Consider the following 15240-nt stretch of genomic DNA (forward strand, 5'->3'; position numbering starts at 1 on the left):
CCTTCTCTCCGTGGCAAAAGTCCCTCGGCAGCAAATCGTCCCTCGCGGCGGCATATTACTCGCGTCGCGCACAAAAATTACGCCCACGCCCAACAAGACTGCGAAGGAGGCTAGCTCTCTACGAAGTACGGCCCGATTTTCGTGTAAAACAGTTCTACATGCGTAAAAAGGGTCTGTGAGAACTACACGTCATCACACAAGCGCCCCATTGAGGCCGCCCCATTGTAACAGTAGGATACAAATTGCAGCAAGCCCGACTTCGCACCAACTCGGTCTCAGGCAGTCTCTATGAAACAGTGGTCTAATGTTAACAAGAACTTAGGAGTCTTACCTGTGTTACTTGTACCGAGATGTTCGAGATGTTCAGTACGTCAGCTTGAGACTCTCTAGAAAATGGGGAGAACAATACTGCGTACCTATTTCGCACACGGTTCAAACACAGGTGACTTGTAGTTGGGCGGAAGTCCGTCAGTGTACGATACTAGGAACCGTCATGCCTAAAGATCACCAATCAGGTGAACAGTTCAGGGCAAATTTATGCCAGAACCACGAATTCTCAGAATTAATGACTAAGCAACGATGACACATTGACAGAGCGATGCGCAGGTTTCTTGGATGAGCAACAGGTCGACCACAACAGGATGTATGCATGTCAACTGCGTGGCATGTCATTTCGACGGTCAGTGATAGCGAGGGTCCGTTCATCCTTATGTATTATTCATGATATGGTGGCCGGAGGCATATCCCATGCCCATGGCCGTGCGGAAATGCCGGGTAGTTAACGGTCGGAACACATAGTCTTCATTCAAAATGGAGGTCGTCAAATTGAAAAAAATCTGAAACAAGAACAGAAGAGTGTGCACTGTTTCATTAAAACAAATAAAAAATTATCAGCGTGGGCTATGTAGTTATTGTGTGAAAATAGAAGCGCTGCCTAAATTATGTCAATAGGTGCCATTACTATATATTAACGCCATGTTGATTTGATTATATGGATGACATCCTCTGGGAACTGATGCCAAAGGCAAAAAAGGGGCTTTCATGATGAAATCTACGTGGTCATGAAGGTTGAACAAAAGACACAGGGTATGGTATGGCGAATAATCTACTCATCAATTTCATTTCTTTACATTTTCGTCTTTTTCGTTTGCTGTCGGCATTCCACGACATCGGTATCATTTTCCAATATTTTTTTGTGCAACTTTTGGTATATATTTGCTCATTTTGCACCTGTTTTGTACGATTTACGGTAGTATGGTTAAAACCTTTTTTTTTTCGGAAACGGCTGAAAATTCATACGCGCGGATGTCACCCATGTAATCAAATCAACATGGCCTAATGTCGCCTTACGGACAATTTAAGCTAGCTTTTGTTCGCTCTTCGCCGTTATATGCATGCCTAGGGCCTTACAATTACAAGTAAACACAAGTTTGCACGGTATACACAGATGTCATACAGTCGAACAAAGAAACACGCGTACGGCGGTCTGTTGCTGCGGTTTTCTTTCCCATTGCTAGGCGCATTCGGAATAGTATGGAAGGAAAGATTTCGTTGAAATAAAGTAAAATTATCGTCTTCACATACATTAAATATTACCTTTTTTTCGTAAAATGGGTAATGGTTTAGATTTCGCTCGTAAAGACGATTATTTTCGGGATTTCGGAGCGCCATATTAAAGCCAAACATCGATGAGGTTTGGCTACACATATTACCCAAAATTCCTGATTGTTACTTTTTTCGACGACTAGAAATAAGATTTAAAAATCATGTTTTAGGGACTTTAAATATAATTCTTGTGGACAAATAAAACATAGGTGAACAAAATTGAATGTTTTTTTTTGCACTCAATTACCCATAATTCAAAATCGAAGGCATTCTTCAAAACCCCATAAAACACGATCGTTGGAAAAACGATTAAGTCATTTTGAGCCGTCAATGGGGTATGTAAGACTCTCCTTGCTTCCAGGTTTAAACAAGTTTTGCAGGCATGTCATCTCGCCGTAAAGTGGGGAGTGTGTTATTGACACGGGTGTAAAGAATCATTACAATACTAGAAAGGCCGACATTTTCTCGGGAGCAAATGCAGCAAATGGCCTCACCACATCCGGTCTGTGCTTACCATCACGTGGCTGCACAAACTTTATCATGAATTACAGTATTCACAAAGAAAAACAAACATACCGTACTAATGATTAGCAAAGCGAACTAAAGAGCTCCTTTGTCGAGAAATGATTTCACTTTTCAGACTAGTAGTATCATAAATTACTTAACAACACAATATGCACTAATATGCACTAATACACCAATACAAGATCATGGGCCAAAAAGACTTCACATTGAAATGTAACAAAACATGATAGAAATTAACATAAACAAAATGATAAATTGATAAAGGAACCCTGTTGATCAATATGCACATAACATTGTACAATGTAAATATTATTGTTAAAAATTTAATATACATCATATCAGTCAAAATATCCATTGTAACTAGACCATTTGTCCTGTAGTAGTTTCTCTGTTCAACAGACAAGCACAATACAACAACAAGTAATCAAATCATCTCCAGATTTACGTAATCTATGAATAGTGATATTTATGCATAACTAACCTGCACATGTCTCAAATATCAAAGTCCATTAAAGCACAAATTTCCAACATTTAGTATGGGTCGTAAAATGATAAATTTTATTATTCATGTTTGGAATATTGTATAGTTTTTTTATAATACAACAAGAGAACAGAGATTTTAGACTGCCACGAAGTATGCTATTCTCGGCTTCCTGAATTCCTCCATGCCCACCTCTATTACCAGCTGGCTTTCAGCCAGATGCCAACATCTTTGACCTCTTGTCCTGTTATTCTGCCTGTCAATCTCACCCACCCCCGTGCTGTCAACCTATTTGGTCTGCAAAAATAAATTCACAGGTCCACAGCTTATCCATCCAAGCAATACTTCCGTATCCGGAAAAAAACGACGTTTTACCCTAGTAAATCTACCGATAGTTTTATCGTTGCCACCAAAAACAAGTTCTCGTCTGCCACTATCTATTATCATGTATATCAGGATACAAGTAACAGGAAACATCTGTTCAGCCTGCTTTATGTACTTGTGTCTGCACGGGAAAATGTCACGGCAGGATTTTGACTGCGAGAATAGCGGGCACGCCCACAAATGATCACGTGACTTTACTCCGCTCTCTTATTGGCCGCGTTGCTAATTTTGATTGACAGCCGACATGACCCCGACCCACTTTTGCCAGACTGACCCACTTTTAGTCAAGAATCGAATGACGTTTACACTTCCGTGAACTCAACATCCACAAGGAAGTAAACAGCCTCGTTAAACCCTTCCGTGAGAAGTAGGACTTAAGATGATGACGTAACCGAAACTACAAACTTCAGGGAGTAACCGTTCGTTAGAAGACTGTCATCTGTTCGGTTTCTGTGGAGAAAATTCTACTTTAGCGATGGCTGCAAACTACCAGACGTTTGACAACTGTGTACAGATGTCTACGGTGTCTGTTGAGGCGGACAGGGATGGTGGGGAGCCCGGGAGGCCGACTGTCGCCATCCTAGGCAGCGGAGACTACAGCAGGTCGCTGGCCGGTCGCCTGGTGCGGTCGGGCTTCCCCGTGGCTGTGGGAAGCCGCAAACCTGACCGCAACGCCCGATTTTTCACTCAGGTATGATTGTCAACATATATCTTCACCAGTTTAACCTTCAGGTAACCGGGTATCCAGTCTATCATCATGGTTTGGGCATAGTAGTTGGGGCAGGCTGTGTCTTCGGGGCTCTCATAGTACAACAGGCCGCCCGGTAGGAGTGTTACGCTAATAGAGGATAGAGATGGCACGCCCAGGAGTTGATTTGATGGGCCCAATCAGACTCTTGTCGTGAAAAACCTACCGTGGGAACCTAGCTCAGGCGGACGGAGAAGAGCTCCTACAGCCCCCAAGAAAACTCAGCCAACCACGATAGACTGGATACCAGGTTTACCTTCAGGCTGCTAAGCTAGCTGTATTGTACCAAATTTGCATTCGTCAGGGAGAAGGTAAAGTATATAACACAGTCTGATGCACCTAGACATTGTTTAGGTAATATAGGCGCCGAATCGCAAGTATTTGGCGAGGCATTCTCCGTTCGTAGGTTTTTGTAAGATTTTTATACGAAAGAATCTTGAAGCAGGCTGTGATAGAACCATCCGTAGAGAAAGCATGTTCGCTAAAAAAAAATCCAGTTGAATTTTGTACGACACATGCATGCACGACGATCCTAAAAACCGTTCCCGTTTTCGATCGTACGATCAATGCGACCAAGCCCTGGCGAAAGATTTCTTGTTTCTAAATCTCTCTTTCCTCCAAGTTTGACACATCGGAATTGTGATTAGAATGAGTGTATGCGTGAAAAAAACACTTTGCTCACCCATAGGATTTACTCGTGTGAACCATGACCGAAATACAACGAATTCCCCCCCAAGATTAGTCCCCTGCCTAGTTTTCCGTTCTATTCAGCTCTGGCATTTTGCCCAATGGTCCAGGACAAACCGTATTTTGGGACAGTCGTGCTCAAGTAACTAGTGCGGAATACAGATAGCTGCTTTGTTACGGAACAAATTGGTTCTTTTAGTTTTGTCGGTTGCTAGTTGTGACACAGACTGCTTGACATTTTTTACGGCACCAAAAACGTACGACTGCTTGTGTAAGCACCACGCACCATCCGGATTTTGGATCTTTTCGGGCGTTGCGCGGGGCCATTTTCGAGCGTTCCGGAGCCAAAATCCGAATGGTGCCCAGGATAGTATATCGGCTCTCTCGATCGCTTCCATGCAAAGCTATAAGGACTGGTGACCGCGCCGCATGCCAACTCCATGGCCATCAGCCCCCGAGAGAGTTGGTGAACAACAGGGGAACTCCCCTTCAACATAATACATATCCGGCTTTTGTAGCGTGTCTGGATCCCTCAACGACATTGGCCCTCACCCAACCTATATCACCACACGCTGCATGGGAAGTTACCAAAGATAGCGTGCTAATCAATCTACCACCAAAAACAAAATTTATTCATACTAAAAATCGTCACTCAAATATCAATGCAGATCCTCATAGATCAGAAAACCAACGGAATGGTGGCATGGGTGACTTGGACCACAAATGTTGTGGAAGATACAGAATGAACCCAACTTGACTGTTCTCTAATTCTTGTATCTACACTTTGCAGCTAAGCCAAACATCCAAACAAAAATGATGTCATTTTTTGGCTACGCGTCAGGGTTAGAGCCATTTTATATTAGACCTAGTTTGAAAGTATCATAGAAATTCCACCCGTAGATGAATGTGTCCCCTTAAGAATTTGTTAAGGATTTGTTTTACTAGTAGTTATGTATTTTTTGTTGTTCTGGACTCATGGTCATGTGTTTTGTATGGCAGATAGTTCTTGGTCTTGGCACATGTTTTGGTCCCCTAGCAGCGTTTTGAGATCTCCGGACTTTTTAAAGTTTATCGAAGGAAAACATATTGTTTTTGCTATGTTTCTTCTTCTTCTCCAAACCAATAAGGTCAATGACCTTAACCAGACGTATCTCACCATGGTAACTGGTGTTGGGTTACATCATGTAGCAATTTTATAGCAGGAGGAAAATATATTCAGGCTCCTGTCTGACCATATATATGAATGTGTTTAAATAAAACCATATGCGAGGGTGAACATTATGCACTTGCTTTGCAGATTTTACCTTTCTAGTTTTAATTTGATTTTACCATACAGGGTGTAGATGTGACGACCCGGCAGGCAGCCCTGGCCGGAGACCGGCTGGTGTTCGTGGCCGTCCACCGGGAGAACTACCCCGCCCTGCAGGCGGACAGGGAGGCGCTGGCCGGCAAGATACTCATCGACGTCAGCAACAACACACAGGTCAGCTCCTGGTTATCATTGGCGCGACAGCACCTGAGGCATATAAACTTCCCTTCTTTGTCCTTGGGGAAGAAAAAAGAAGGTTGCGTCCAGCTTGTCAATTCTTGAATCTTTGCACTGGGATGATAATTCATTTTTCCAGACTAACGAAATACCCTTCCCTCGTTAATAGGACGCACATGACGCGCCTGAACACCTTTATTGTTATCACTGATAAATATTCTGTACGTAATTTGCCACATACATATATTCTGTACGTAGGATGAAGCTATCCATACATATATTTAACTTTGTTAGATCTTTAGTTGTAGAAGACCGTACAAACGTCCCTGTACTTTTTGTGGTGTCAATGAAGAATCTTTTATCTTTATCATATGGGGCTGGAGGCGCGGGCGGGGCAATGGGGAGGCCTCACCGTCTGTCATCAACAGACAACATTGTGGGGAACCATAAGTGTCTCGCATGAGACAAAAAGTTCTCCTGTTGTATTATAGATAAAGGCACATGACTTCCATCCAAATGGCAAGGTGCGATAAGCCATGCTGCTTAATCTATCCTTTACTCTGCTCATGTTAAAATGACAGGTCAATTTACTATCTGATATAGGATTTCTTTTTCTTTCTCTCTTTACCCTATGTACGTTTTTGGTTATGTTGTGTATGTATTATATCATTATTTTTTAAGAAATATTAGAAAATGATCCTTTATAATTATTCAATTTCTATCGGTGTGTAAAATTCTACGTAAAATCACTGTTGCTGTATCAGTGCTAGTTTGCCATGACCTAATTAATTTGTGTTGGTACATTCTAAGATTACTTTTGAAACTTTCGTTCAACAAAAGTATAAAGGAGCTCACCCCGTATTTTTTTGTCGTTCAAAGCTCCATGAAGCCGAGTCTAACGCCGAATACCTGGCCAGTTTGTTCCCCGACTCGACTGTGGTGAAAGGGTTCAACGTGTTGTCCGCCTGGTCGCTCAGTTCTGGGCTGGTAGGAGGCTCGAAAGAGGTAAGGCCTGTCAAAAAAATGTTGTGTTTCCTGTTTCCCGACAGACCCTAGAAAAACCTGCCAACCCCAGCCTTTTTTGTGTGGACCCCTGCATGGGACATAAATTTTTCGACTTGATCGACCTTTTCTAACACCATGATCTGACAGATGAGTGATAAAACGTTGTACAATTAGTTTTCTAACATTGACATTGAAAAATAAGTGTCCTCATGCAAGTTTTTCGTTGTTAGACTGTATTGTATAAGTTGGATCGCTATATTGATATCACCGAAGTCTAAAAAGAAAAAAAGATAATCCCTACCTACCGACTCTAATTTTTTCAGGACTAAAACAGGAAACACAACATTATTTTCCTACGCCTAATAATGTCAGATCATCTTTTCATAATTATCTATATTGTGTTTTAAAAACTTCTATATAGGCCGCTGTCATATAGGCCGTGACAAAGATCTACTACCTTTCCGTCACAAAAGTTTAATCTACAGTATTCATAGCCTGGATGCCAGACCCAAAGCACACTGGACACAAAATATCTCAGTGTGCAAGAGATATTTGTGTCCAGTGTGCTATGGGTCTGGAACCCAGGCTACAGTATTCAATACGCGTGTCCCAAAGATGGGCTCAATTTGCTGTCGTAAGCTTATGGTAAGATGTTTATGATGTCAAAAGGAATCCTGTTTTTTGGCCCGCATTGTCTTTTTTCGTCCTATCGCATTGGATTTTGAGTCTGCGGAGGATGCCAGCCATAAAATTTACTTGCTGTGGCCTTAGACTAAAACTGAAAGTCCTTTTCCCACAATCTTATTTATAAACGTATATCATCAATACAAAGATATGTGGGGTGTCAGAATATCTACAATGACGACTCTTAATGTTTACCTTTCTATGTTTTGCCATTCGTGCTGAAGGTCTTCATCAGTAGCGATGACGACAACGCTCGCAAGACCGTCATGCACCTGGCGCAGGATCTTGGGTTCGCCCCGGTGGATTATGGGAGTCTGAGGGCTGCGCGTGAGATCGAGGCTATACCTCTCCGCCTCCTGCCCTCCTGGCACCTGGCGCTGAAGATGTTCTCGTGCGTCTTCGTCATCTTCTTCCTGTACTGTCTGTACAGAATAGTCATCTTCAGGGCCTTACAAGGAACGAACCAAGCCTCTCACATTCCCGTAAGCGTCATGAACATGACTTTTGCTGGGACAGCAATCACCATGCTGTGTCTAGTATACATTCCTGGCATCTTCGCTGTTTTCGCGCAGCTATACAATGGCACGAAGTACAAGCGTTTCCCCGGTGGGCTCGACAAATGGATGTTGGCCCGTAAACAACTTGGGCTCCTGTCTCTGCTGGCCTCGGTTGTTCACGCTGTTCTTTCCCTCATGATTTGGAGCCCTTCATACTACGCTCGACTGTTTGAGAACACTGTGACGCCTAGCGGAGAAGTGGAATACGGCAAGCTCCGATGGAGCGGGGAAACGTTCTTACTCTTCGGCACCCTCTCACTCTTTCTCATGACCGTCCTTGGTGTGTCGTCTATTCCCTCTATCACAAACGCCATGAACTGGCGCGAGTTCAACTTTGTGCAGTCCAAACTAGGATGGCTGGTCCTCCTCTTCGCCATCGTCCACAACGCGGTGTACGGCGCAGAAGTCTTCACCCTGCCGGCCCTCTTCTCGTCCTACACCATAGCTCTTTTCCAGCTGACGCTGATCCTGCCCGCCATCTTGATTCTGATGAAGGTCGTGACCTTGCTACCCTGTGTAAGCTCGCGTGTGGACAGGATCCGGCGCGGGTGGGAGAGGGAAAAGCCCGCCAACCGCGTCGTTACGCCCGAAGAACCACAAGAAGAGACTAGCCTGATATCTGCATAGAACTACCAAGCCATCTTCCGGAATCTTCTCATACCAAGGCAGCCGCTTGTATCTGTATGTATCAAGCAACGTCCATGGCGTGGCTAGCGGCCTACCACCCTCCTCGTTACGATTAGCTTTGGCCATCTTTCTCCAACCAATCACAGCATCGCCTGTGGTCAAGAAGCAACGGGGTTGGCTGGGGAAACCTTCCGTTCAACAACAGGAGTGGGGGAACCTGATTGGCTGATTACTGCTCAGCGCTAACGCAGTATAAGTAAGTCTTGGCATGTGAAGATATGTCCTGGTGTCAAAGACAGCGCGTATTATTTCAACGACTCCTATCTGTACAATGGAATTTAGAAAGATAATCAATGTTGTGCTATTCAAGTATTGTTTTACTTGAGCTGTAACTCCAGTTAAGACTTTGTCCATACTTTCCTTTCTAATTTTGATTGAGTCTTTCTTTAGTATATTTTGAGGTTTTAATTGTGGTATCCCAAGCAAACATTTACAACATTGTTTCTTCATGTATTAATATGGAACAAAATCTGTTAGACTCGGAAAAGGTTTATTCATTTATATGTATGGTACATAAGTAAATAGATGATTGGTAGATTGTCATGTAAGGTTGTTGGTAAAGCAAAACAACAAAATATATTCATCTTTACAAGTAAAGTGACAATAAACAAAATAAGCACATATAAAACTAAAGCTAATTCCTGTTAATAAGGTGTTTAGAATAAGTCTATTCGTTTTATATGATATCCCCTATGTAACATGCAGTTACCTGTTCCCGTCCACCTACATTGTTTATACATTGAAGCTCTATACTAGTACATGTATAATAATAATTTAGCATCCATGTAATACAATATTGGTAATTCCTGGTTATTTGATTGACTACTGAGTACAAAAAGAAAATATCATAAAACGGTCGATTGTGCAAAAAGCGAATCCTGTGATTCTTTATTGCTACAACTTGTCTAATATGTGCAGTAATATAATAACGAGTAAGCATGTATTAAACTTTAACTGCATATTTAGCGTTAAAGTTTGAGCTGGCCAGCCTTCGACGGGTGATTTTGCCAATTTTCGGCCCATATGGTTTAAAGCGATATTATGTAAGATTTTTGTGTCAATAGTGTAAATATAAATAATTGAAGTTTTCTCATATATATTGTCATTTTCATCAACATATTAGCGTCGCCACTTCGCTTTTCCGGCGACTCATTGTAGCGGAAGAATAAGTGAGCCAGGCCCGCTGTATTTTTAGAAGGTTCCTAAAAATGTTAACAAACAGCTGTCTTCGTCTGGGTATCTTCGGCAGATTTAACACATTTTTGCCGCGCAACGACGTTGATATTTTAGTCCCCAAATGTCATTATGAACCCAGGTAGGCTTATAGCGCAAGAAAATGTGGAAAACAACTACGTTTAAAGTAATTAAAAATATTACATGTACATCATATCGCTTTAAGAGTTCTCGAGTTTCCGACCGTGACGCCTCGGTAGTATGTGTTTCTCCAGCTCGGATAAAGGAATCTCCACCCCGATGGAAACCACAAAGGCCCCGGCGAAGCTCCAGACAGAAAATCCGGTGAAGAGTATGAACTGTTAGAAGGGCAAACGTAAAAGAATATCTTAAATATAGCCAACCGGAGATCGCAAAGGTTACGGTTGCCACAAGTAGTAATCTATTTGTAGACAGCATTAAATGAAAAGCCATGACCCTTTTCTTATCATTTTCTCTAATTTTCTTTGCCATTTTGCAGATTTATAAAGCATGAAGAAAGAATTATAAACAAAAACATTATCATTAACGATCTTAGATCTTGCAATGTACGTATTTCGGAAATTGGTTTTAAAGACATAACATGAACCGCCTTGATTGGTATCAATTTCATATCAATTTTAACGGTCTTGCATTCGCTTCGACTCGTAACCACGTTGACTTTGTCCAATCAAAAATTACAATTTTCTGTGGGACGCTTTTTTTGCTAACAGACCCAAAACAATTACTGTAAATCTTGAAATATTCGCGGTGTTTTTATTGTTTTTTGTTTGTTTTGTTCATGCAGTAGGGTTTAAGAATGCTATCCGTAACGTTAAGTACTGTCACATATAGTTTGTTTCACATTAATTTACTAAGTTATGAAATTATTCACGGATGTACTCACCCATGTACATCCAGAGTAGAAGATTGGGCCGCTGTAATGACCACAGAAGGCACACAGGATCAGCGGGTGGATAAGGTACGTGACGTAAGACAGCCGGCTTAACGGTTGCCAGAGTTTCCAGGATAGGAACTCAGAGATGATACCTATACAGAAAGAGGGGGGTTATACGAATCATAATTGGTTGGTATTCGCGTGATTATGACGTTATTGTCCGCCATGCTGGTTGCTCAAACAAATAATAATAATAATAATAATAATAATAATAATAATAATAATAATAATAATAATAATAATAATAATAATAATAATAATAATAATAATAATAATAATAATAATAATAATAATAATAATAATAATAATAATAATAAGAATAATAATAGTAATAATAATAATAGTAATAATAATAATAGTAATAATAATAATAATAATAATAATGAATGGTTTATTTATTTCAATACCAATGCCACAAACATTGCAAACGGCTGAACTGCGTTAAGACGATTCAAATTGACACATGGTTAAAACATATTTACATAAACATGCATTTAAAATTCGAATATAGACATGATTAAAACGTATTTACATAAACATGCAACATTTACATAAACGTACGGGGTAGAAAAAGTTCTATACAGCATTACAACATGAAAGACCAAGACCTATACATTTGCATATGCTTGACGCCGCGACTGGGATTTACCATCTAATATGGCGGACTATTGGTCACGTGAGTGCAAACATCATATAGTACCCTATAGGTATCTTTTTTGCATAAATAGAATTTTACAGAGGTCTGCCACGCCGTGACATAAGGTAATAATTTTTGTTCAATCTTCGAATAGGTAATTTCGAAAGATACGTATATATTAATTCTATTTTTTACGACGCCTCGGGTGTGGAGCCTATTGTTTACGCAATGCATTGTACAACATGTAGTGCACATCATCGCAACTATGTACAGTGTGCCCCAGGTACACAAAAAATAGCTTACTTCAATTCTTTATCATTTTCATACCTACTAGTATATGGCACCGAGCAAAGTGAGTGATTTTTTTAATGTTTGGACAACTGTTACCTCCGTATCCAACGGAACACGCATATATCACCCAGCAGACGGCAGTGGACCAAATAAGCCTTTCAACAGTCGTTCTGGTACTCCAAGTGGTCATACACGTGGGGCCTTCAGGGTTAAAGGCCCTTACTACGCTGGGTGACACCACTAGTATGCCCAGCAATGCTGCGTTGATCGCCCATCCTACTAACATCCACTTCTTAGGAGAAAAAAATAAATTGAGGAGAAGGAGAAAAAAATAAATAAGACATTCATGTAGTTATAAGAACAGTGAATAGCATAGTTAATAGGCCATTGCAAGGATGACAGTTTTCTTGGTCTTACACAACCATAGATTTATTACCAGAAACTGCTAAGCTTCTTTCATAAACTTGTGACCTAACTTGAAGTTAGTTGATAAACCACCGAAACGTTGTATTCTGTTACTCCCTAAGGAATGCCAGTGATCACTGGCAGGAGTATTGTGGTTGGTCATGTCTTGACGTTTATTTATTTATTTATTGCATGGTCTTTATGTTCTCAGCTGTAAGTCACAATCACTTTATGCTTGTATGATCTAAATAATTCACGTTGTTATCTTTTACACCGTGTCAGTTTTTACACTTAATGAACTATTTTTGAAAATGCTTATCTATGTTCGTGGATAACACGAACATGTGTTATCTTTAGAAAACAATTATTTACCACCGTGTCCAAAATGCTCCCTTGCTTTCCGACTATCCCCTACCACGAGAAAACAATTTTACTAAAAAAGAACCCACATATAAGAGAAACTGGTAAATTCGTCTTCCACTGCCTCAAAAGAAGAAGACAAACCCAGCAAAACTAGTACCATGTATGTTGTAGAATGTAGTGTAATGTTAGACATAGTCTCTCATACCATTATATTATTTTCTTTTTCATACATATTGTTACCTCCATGAAATGTGTCATGGAGGTTATATTTTCAGTTGCGTTTATCTGTCCGTCTGTCCGTCTGTCCTTCTGTCCGTCTGTTGGTCAACAAGATAACTCAAGAACGCCTGGATGGATTGGTTTCATACTTGGTGTGTTGGTAGGGTGTGACGAAAACTGGAAATGATTAGATTTTGGTCCCCCTAGTGGCTTCCCTTGGTACTGCAGCGCAACTTCCGGTTTTGATATCTCGCGATCTGGACATGCTAGGGTCATAAAATTTTGATGGAAGGTAGCTCTCGTGCTTGGGAAGAAGTCACATGAGTTTGGGCCCCCTAGCGGCTTGTTCTGGAACTGCAGGGCACTTTCTGGCGAAATGTTTAAAAGCCAATAAGTCCAGACAGGAACAACATATTTTCATTATTTTTGGTGTGTAGGTAGCTGAGAGAGAGATGTACATAATTAAATGCAAATTATGCAAATGAGGACTTTATTTGCATAATTAATGAGGAAATTCTATAATTACAGTGTTTTACATTATACTACTACATGTATGTAACCTATGGCAGGCGGAACTTCAACAGATACTAATTATGCAAATGATGACCTAATTTGCATAATTAATGCGAAAATTCTATGATTTCGTAATGGTGAATGATGAGAATGTCTTCATTATTTTTGGTGTGTAGGTAGCTGAGAGAGAGATGTGCATAATTAAATGCAAATTATGGAAATTAGGACTTTATTTGCATAATTAATGAGGAAATTCTATAATTACAGTGTTTTACATTATACTACTTACATACATGTAATGTATGTAACCTATGGCAGGCGGAACTTCAACAGATACTAATTATGCAAATGATGACCTAATTTGCATAATTGATGCGAAAATTCTATGATTTTGTAATGGTGAATGATGAGAATGTCATACTTGGGACATCTGTAAGTTAATCAAAAGTTAACATACATCACGATGCATATATCATGTTAATGCAGAGGTCATTTCCACAATTAAAGAAGAAATTTACATTTACATATCAAGATCATATTTCATGGAGGTATGAGATCTCGGAATTCTAGTTTGTACCTGCAATTAGCCCTCGGGCATGTATTTGCAGCAAACTTTCTTTCTTTGGAGACAGAACGATTTAAGTTCTTTATTATTTTGTATTACTTTTCATTGTTACTTTTTACCTCCATGAAATGTGTCATGGAGGTTATATTTTCAGTTGCGTTTATCTGTCCGTCTGTCCGTCTGTCCGTCTGTCCGTCTGTCCTTCTGTCCGTCTGTTGGTCAACAAGATAACTCAAGAACGCCTGGATGGATTGGTTTCATACTTGGTGTGTTGGTAGGGTGTGACGAAAACTGGAAATGATTAGATTTTGGTCCCCCTAGTGGCTTCTCTTGGTACTGCAGCGAAACTTCCGGTTTTGATATCTCGCGATCTGGACATGCTAGGGTCATGAAATTTTGATGGAAGGTAGCTCTCGTGCTTGGGAAGAAGTCATATGAGTTTGGGCCCCCTAGCGGCTTGTTCTGGAACTGCAGGGCACTTTCTGGCGAAATGTTTAAAAGCCAATAAGTCCAGACAGGAACAACATATTTTCATTATTTTTGGTGTGTAGGTAGCTGAGAGAGAGATGTACATAATTAAATGCAAATTATGCAAATGAGGACTTTATTTGCATAATTAATGAGGAAATTCTATAATTACAGTGTTTTACATTATACTACTACATGTATGTAACCTATGGCAGGCGGAACTTCAACAGATACTAATTATGCAAATGATGACCTAATTTGCATAATTAATGCGAAAATTCTATGATTTCGTAATGGTGAATGATGAGAATGTCTTCATTATTTTGGACATCTGTAAGTTAATCAAAAATTAACATACATCACGATGCTTATATCATGTTAATGCAGAGGTCATTTGCACAATTAAAGAAGAAATTTACATTTACATATCAAGATCATATTTCATGGAGGTATGAGGTCTCGGAATTCTAGTTTCAGTTGCGTTTATCTGTCCGTCTGTCCGTCCGTCTGTTGGTCAACAAGATAACTCAAGAACGCCTGGATGGATTGGTTTCATACTTGGTGTGTTGGTAGGGTGTGACGAAAACTGGAAATGATTAGATTTTGGGCCCCCTAGTGGCTTCCCTTGGTACTGCAGCGCAACTTCCGGTTTTGATATCTCGCGATCTGGACATGCTAGGGTCATGAAATTTGGATGGAAGGTAGCTCTTGTCCTCGGGAAGAAGTCACGTGAGTTTGGTCCCCCTAGCGGCTTGTTCTGGAACTGCAGGATGGTTTCTTT

General features: G+C 40.5%; 2 protein-coding genes across 2 annotated transcripts in view; one reads left to right on the plus strand and one right to left on the minus strand.

Annotated features, from left to right (window-relative positions):
* Nucleotides 1–522, minus strand: part of LOC109476869 (arachidonate 5-lipoxygenase-like) — a 34205-nt gene extending 33683 nt beyond the window's left edge. Inside the window, exon 1 of the mRNA XM_019777885.1 lies at nucleotides 332–522. The gene's annotated coding sequence lies outside the window, so the exon portion shown is untranslated. The remainder of the gene's footprint in view (nucleotides 1–331) is intronic.
* Nucleotides 523–3436: 2914 nt separating this feature from the next.
* Nucleotides 3437–8795, plus strand: LOC109477088 (metalloreductase STEAP2-like). Its single transcript, XM_019778128.1, has 4 exons — nucleotides 3437–3686; nucleotides 5767–5913; nucleotides 6796–6921; nucleotides 7830–8795. Exons 1-4 carry the CDS (start codon nucleotides 3471–3473, stop codon nucleotides 8787–8789), a joined length of 1449 nt encoding a protein of 482 aa, XP_019633687.1. The 5' UTR covers nucleotides 3437–3470; the 3' UTR covers nucleotides 8790–8795.
* The last annotated feature ends 6445 nt before the right edge of the window (nucleotides 8796–15240 follow it).

Source organism: Branchiostoma belcheri, unplaced genomic scaffold, assembly GCF_001625305.1.
Source record: "Branchiostoma belcheri isolate BF01 breed outbred unplaced genomic scaffold, Haploidv18h27 scaffold4, whole genome shotgun sequence".
Lineage (NCBI taxonomy): Eukaryota > Metazoa > Chordata > Leptocardii > Amphioxiformes > Branchiostomatidae > Branchiostoma > Branchiostoma belcheri.

Excerpts from the sequence above, each read along its gene's own strand:
- LOC109477088 (XM_019778128.1), top strand. The coding sequence starts at position 3,471 with ATGGCTGCAAACTACCAGACGTTTGACAACTGTGTACAGATGTCTACG. Across the intron at positions 3,687-5,766 it reads ACGCCCGATTTTTCACTCAG|GGTGTAGATGTGACGACCCG; the intron begins GTATGATTGTCA and ends TTTACCATACAG. Across the intron at positions 5,914-6,795 it reads ACGTCAGCAACAACACACAG|CTCCATGAAGCCGAGTCTAA; the intron begins GTCAGCTCCTGG and ends TGTCGTTCAAAG.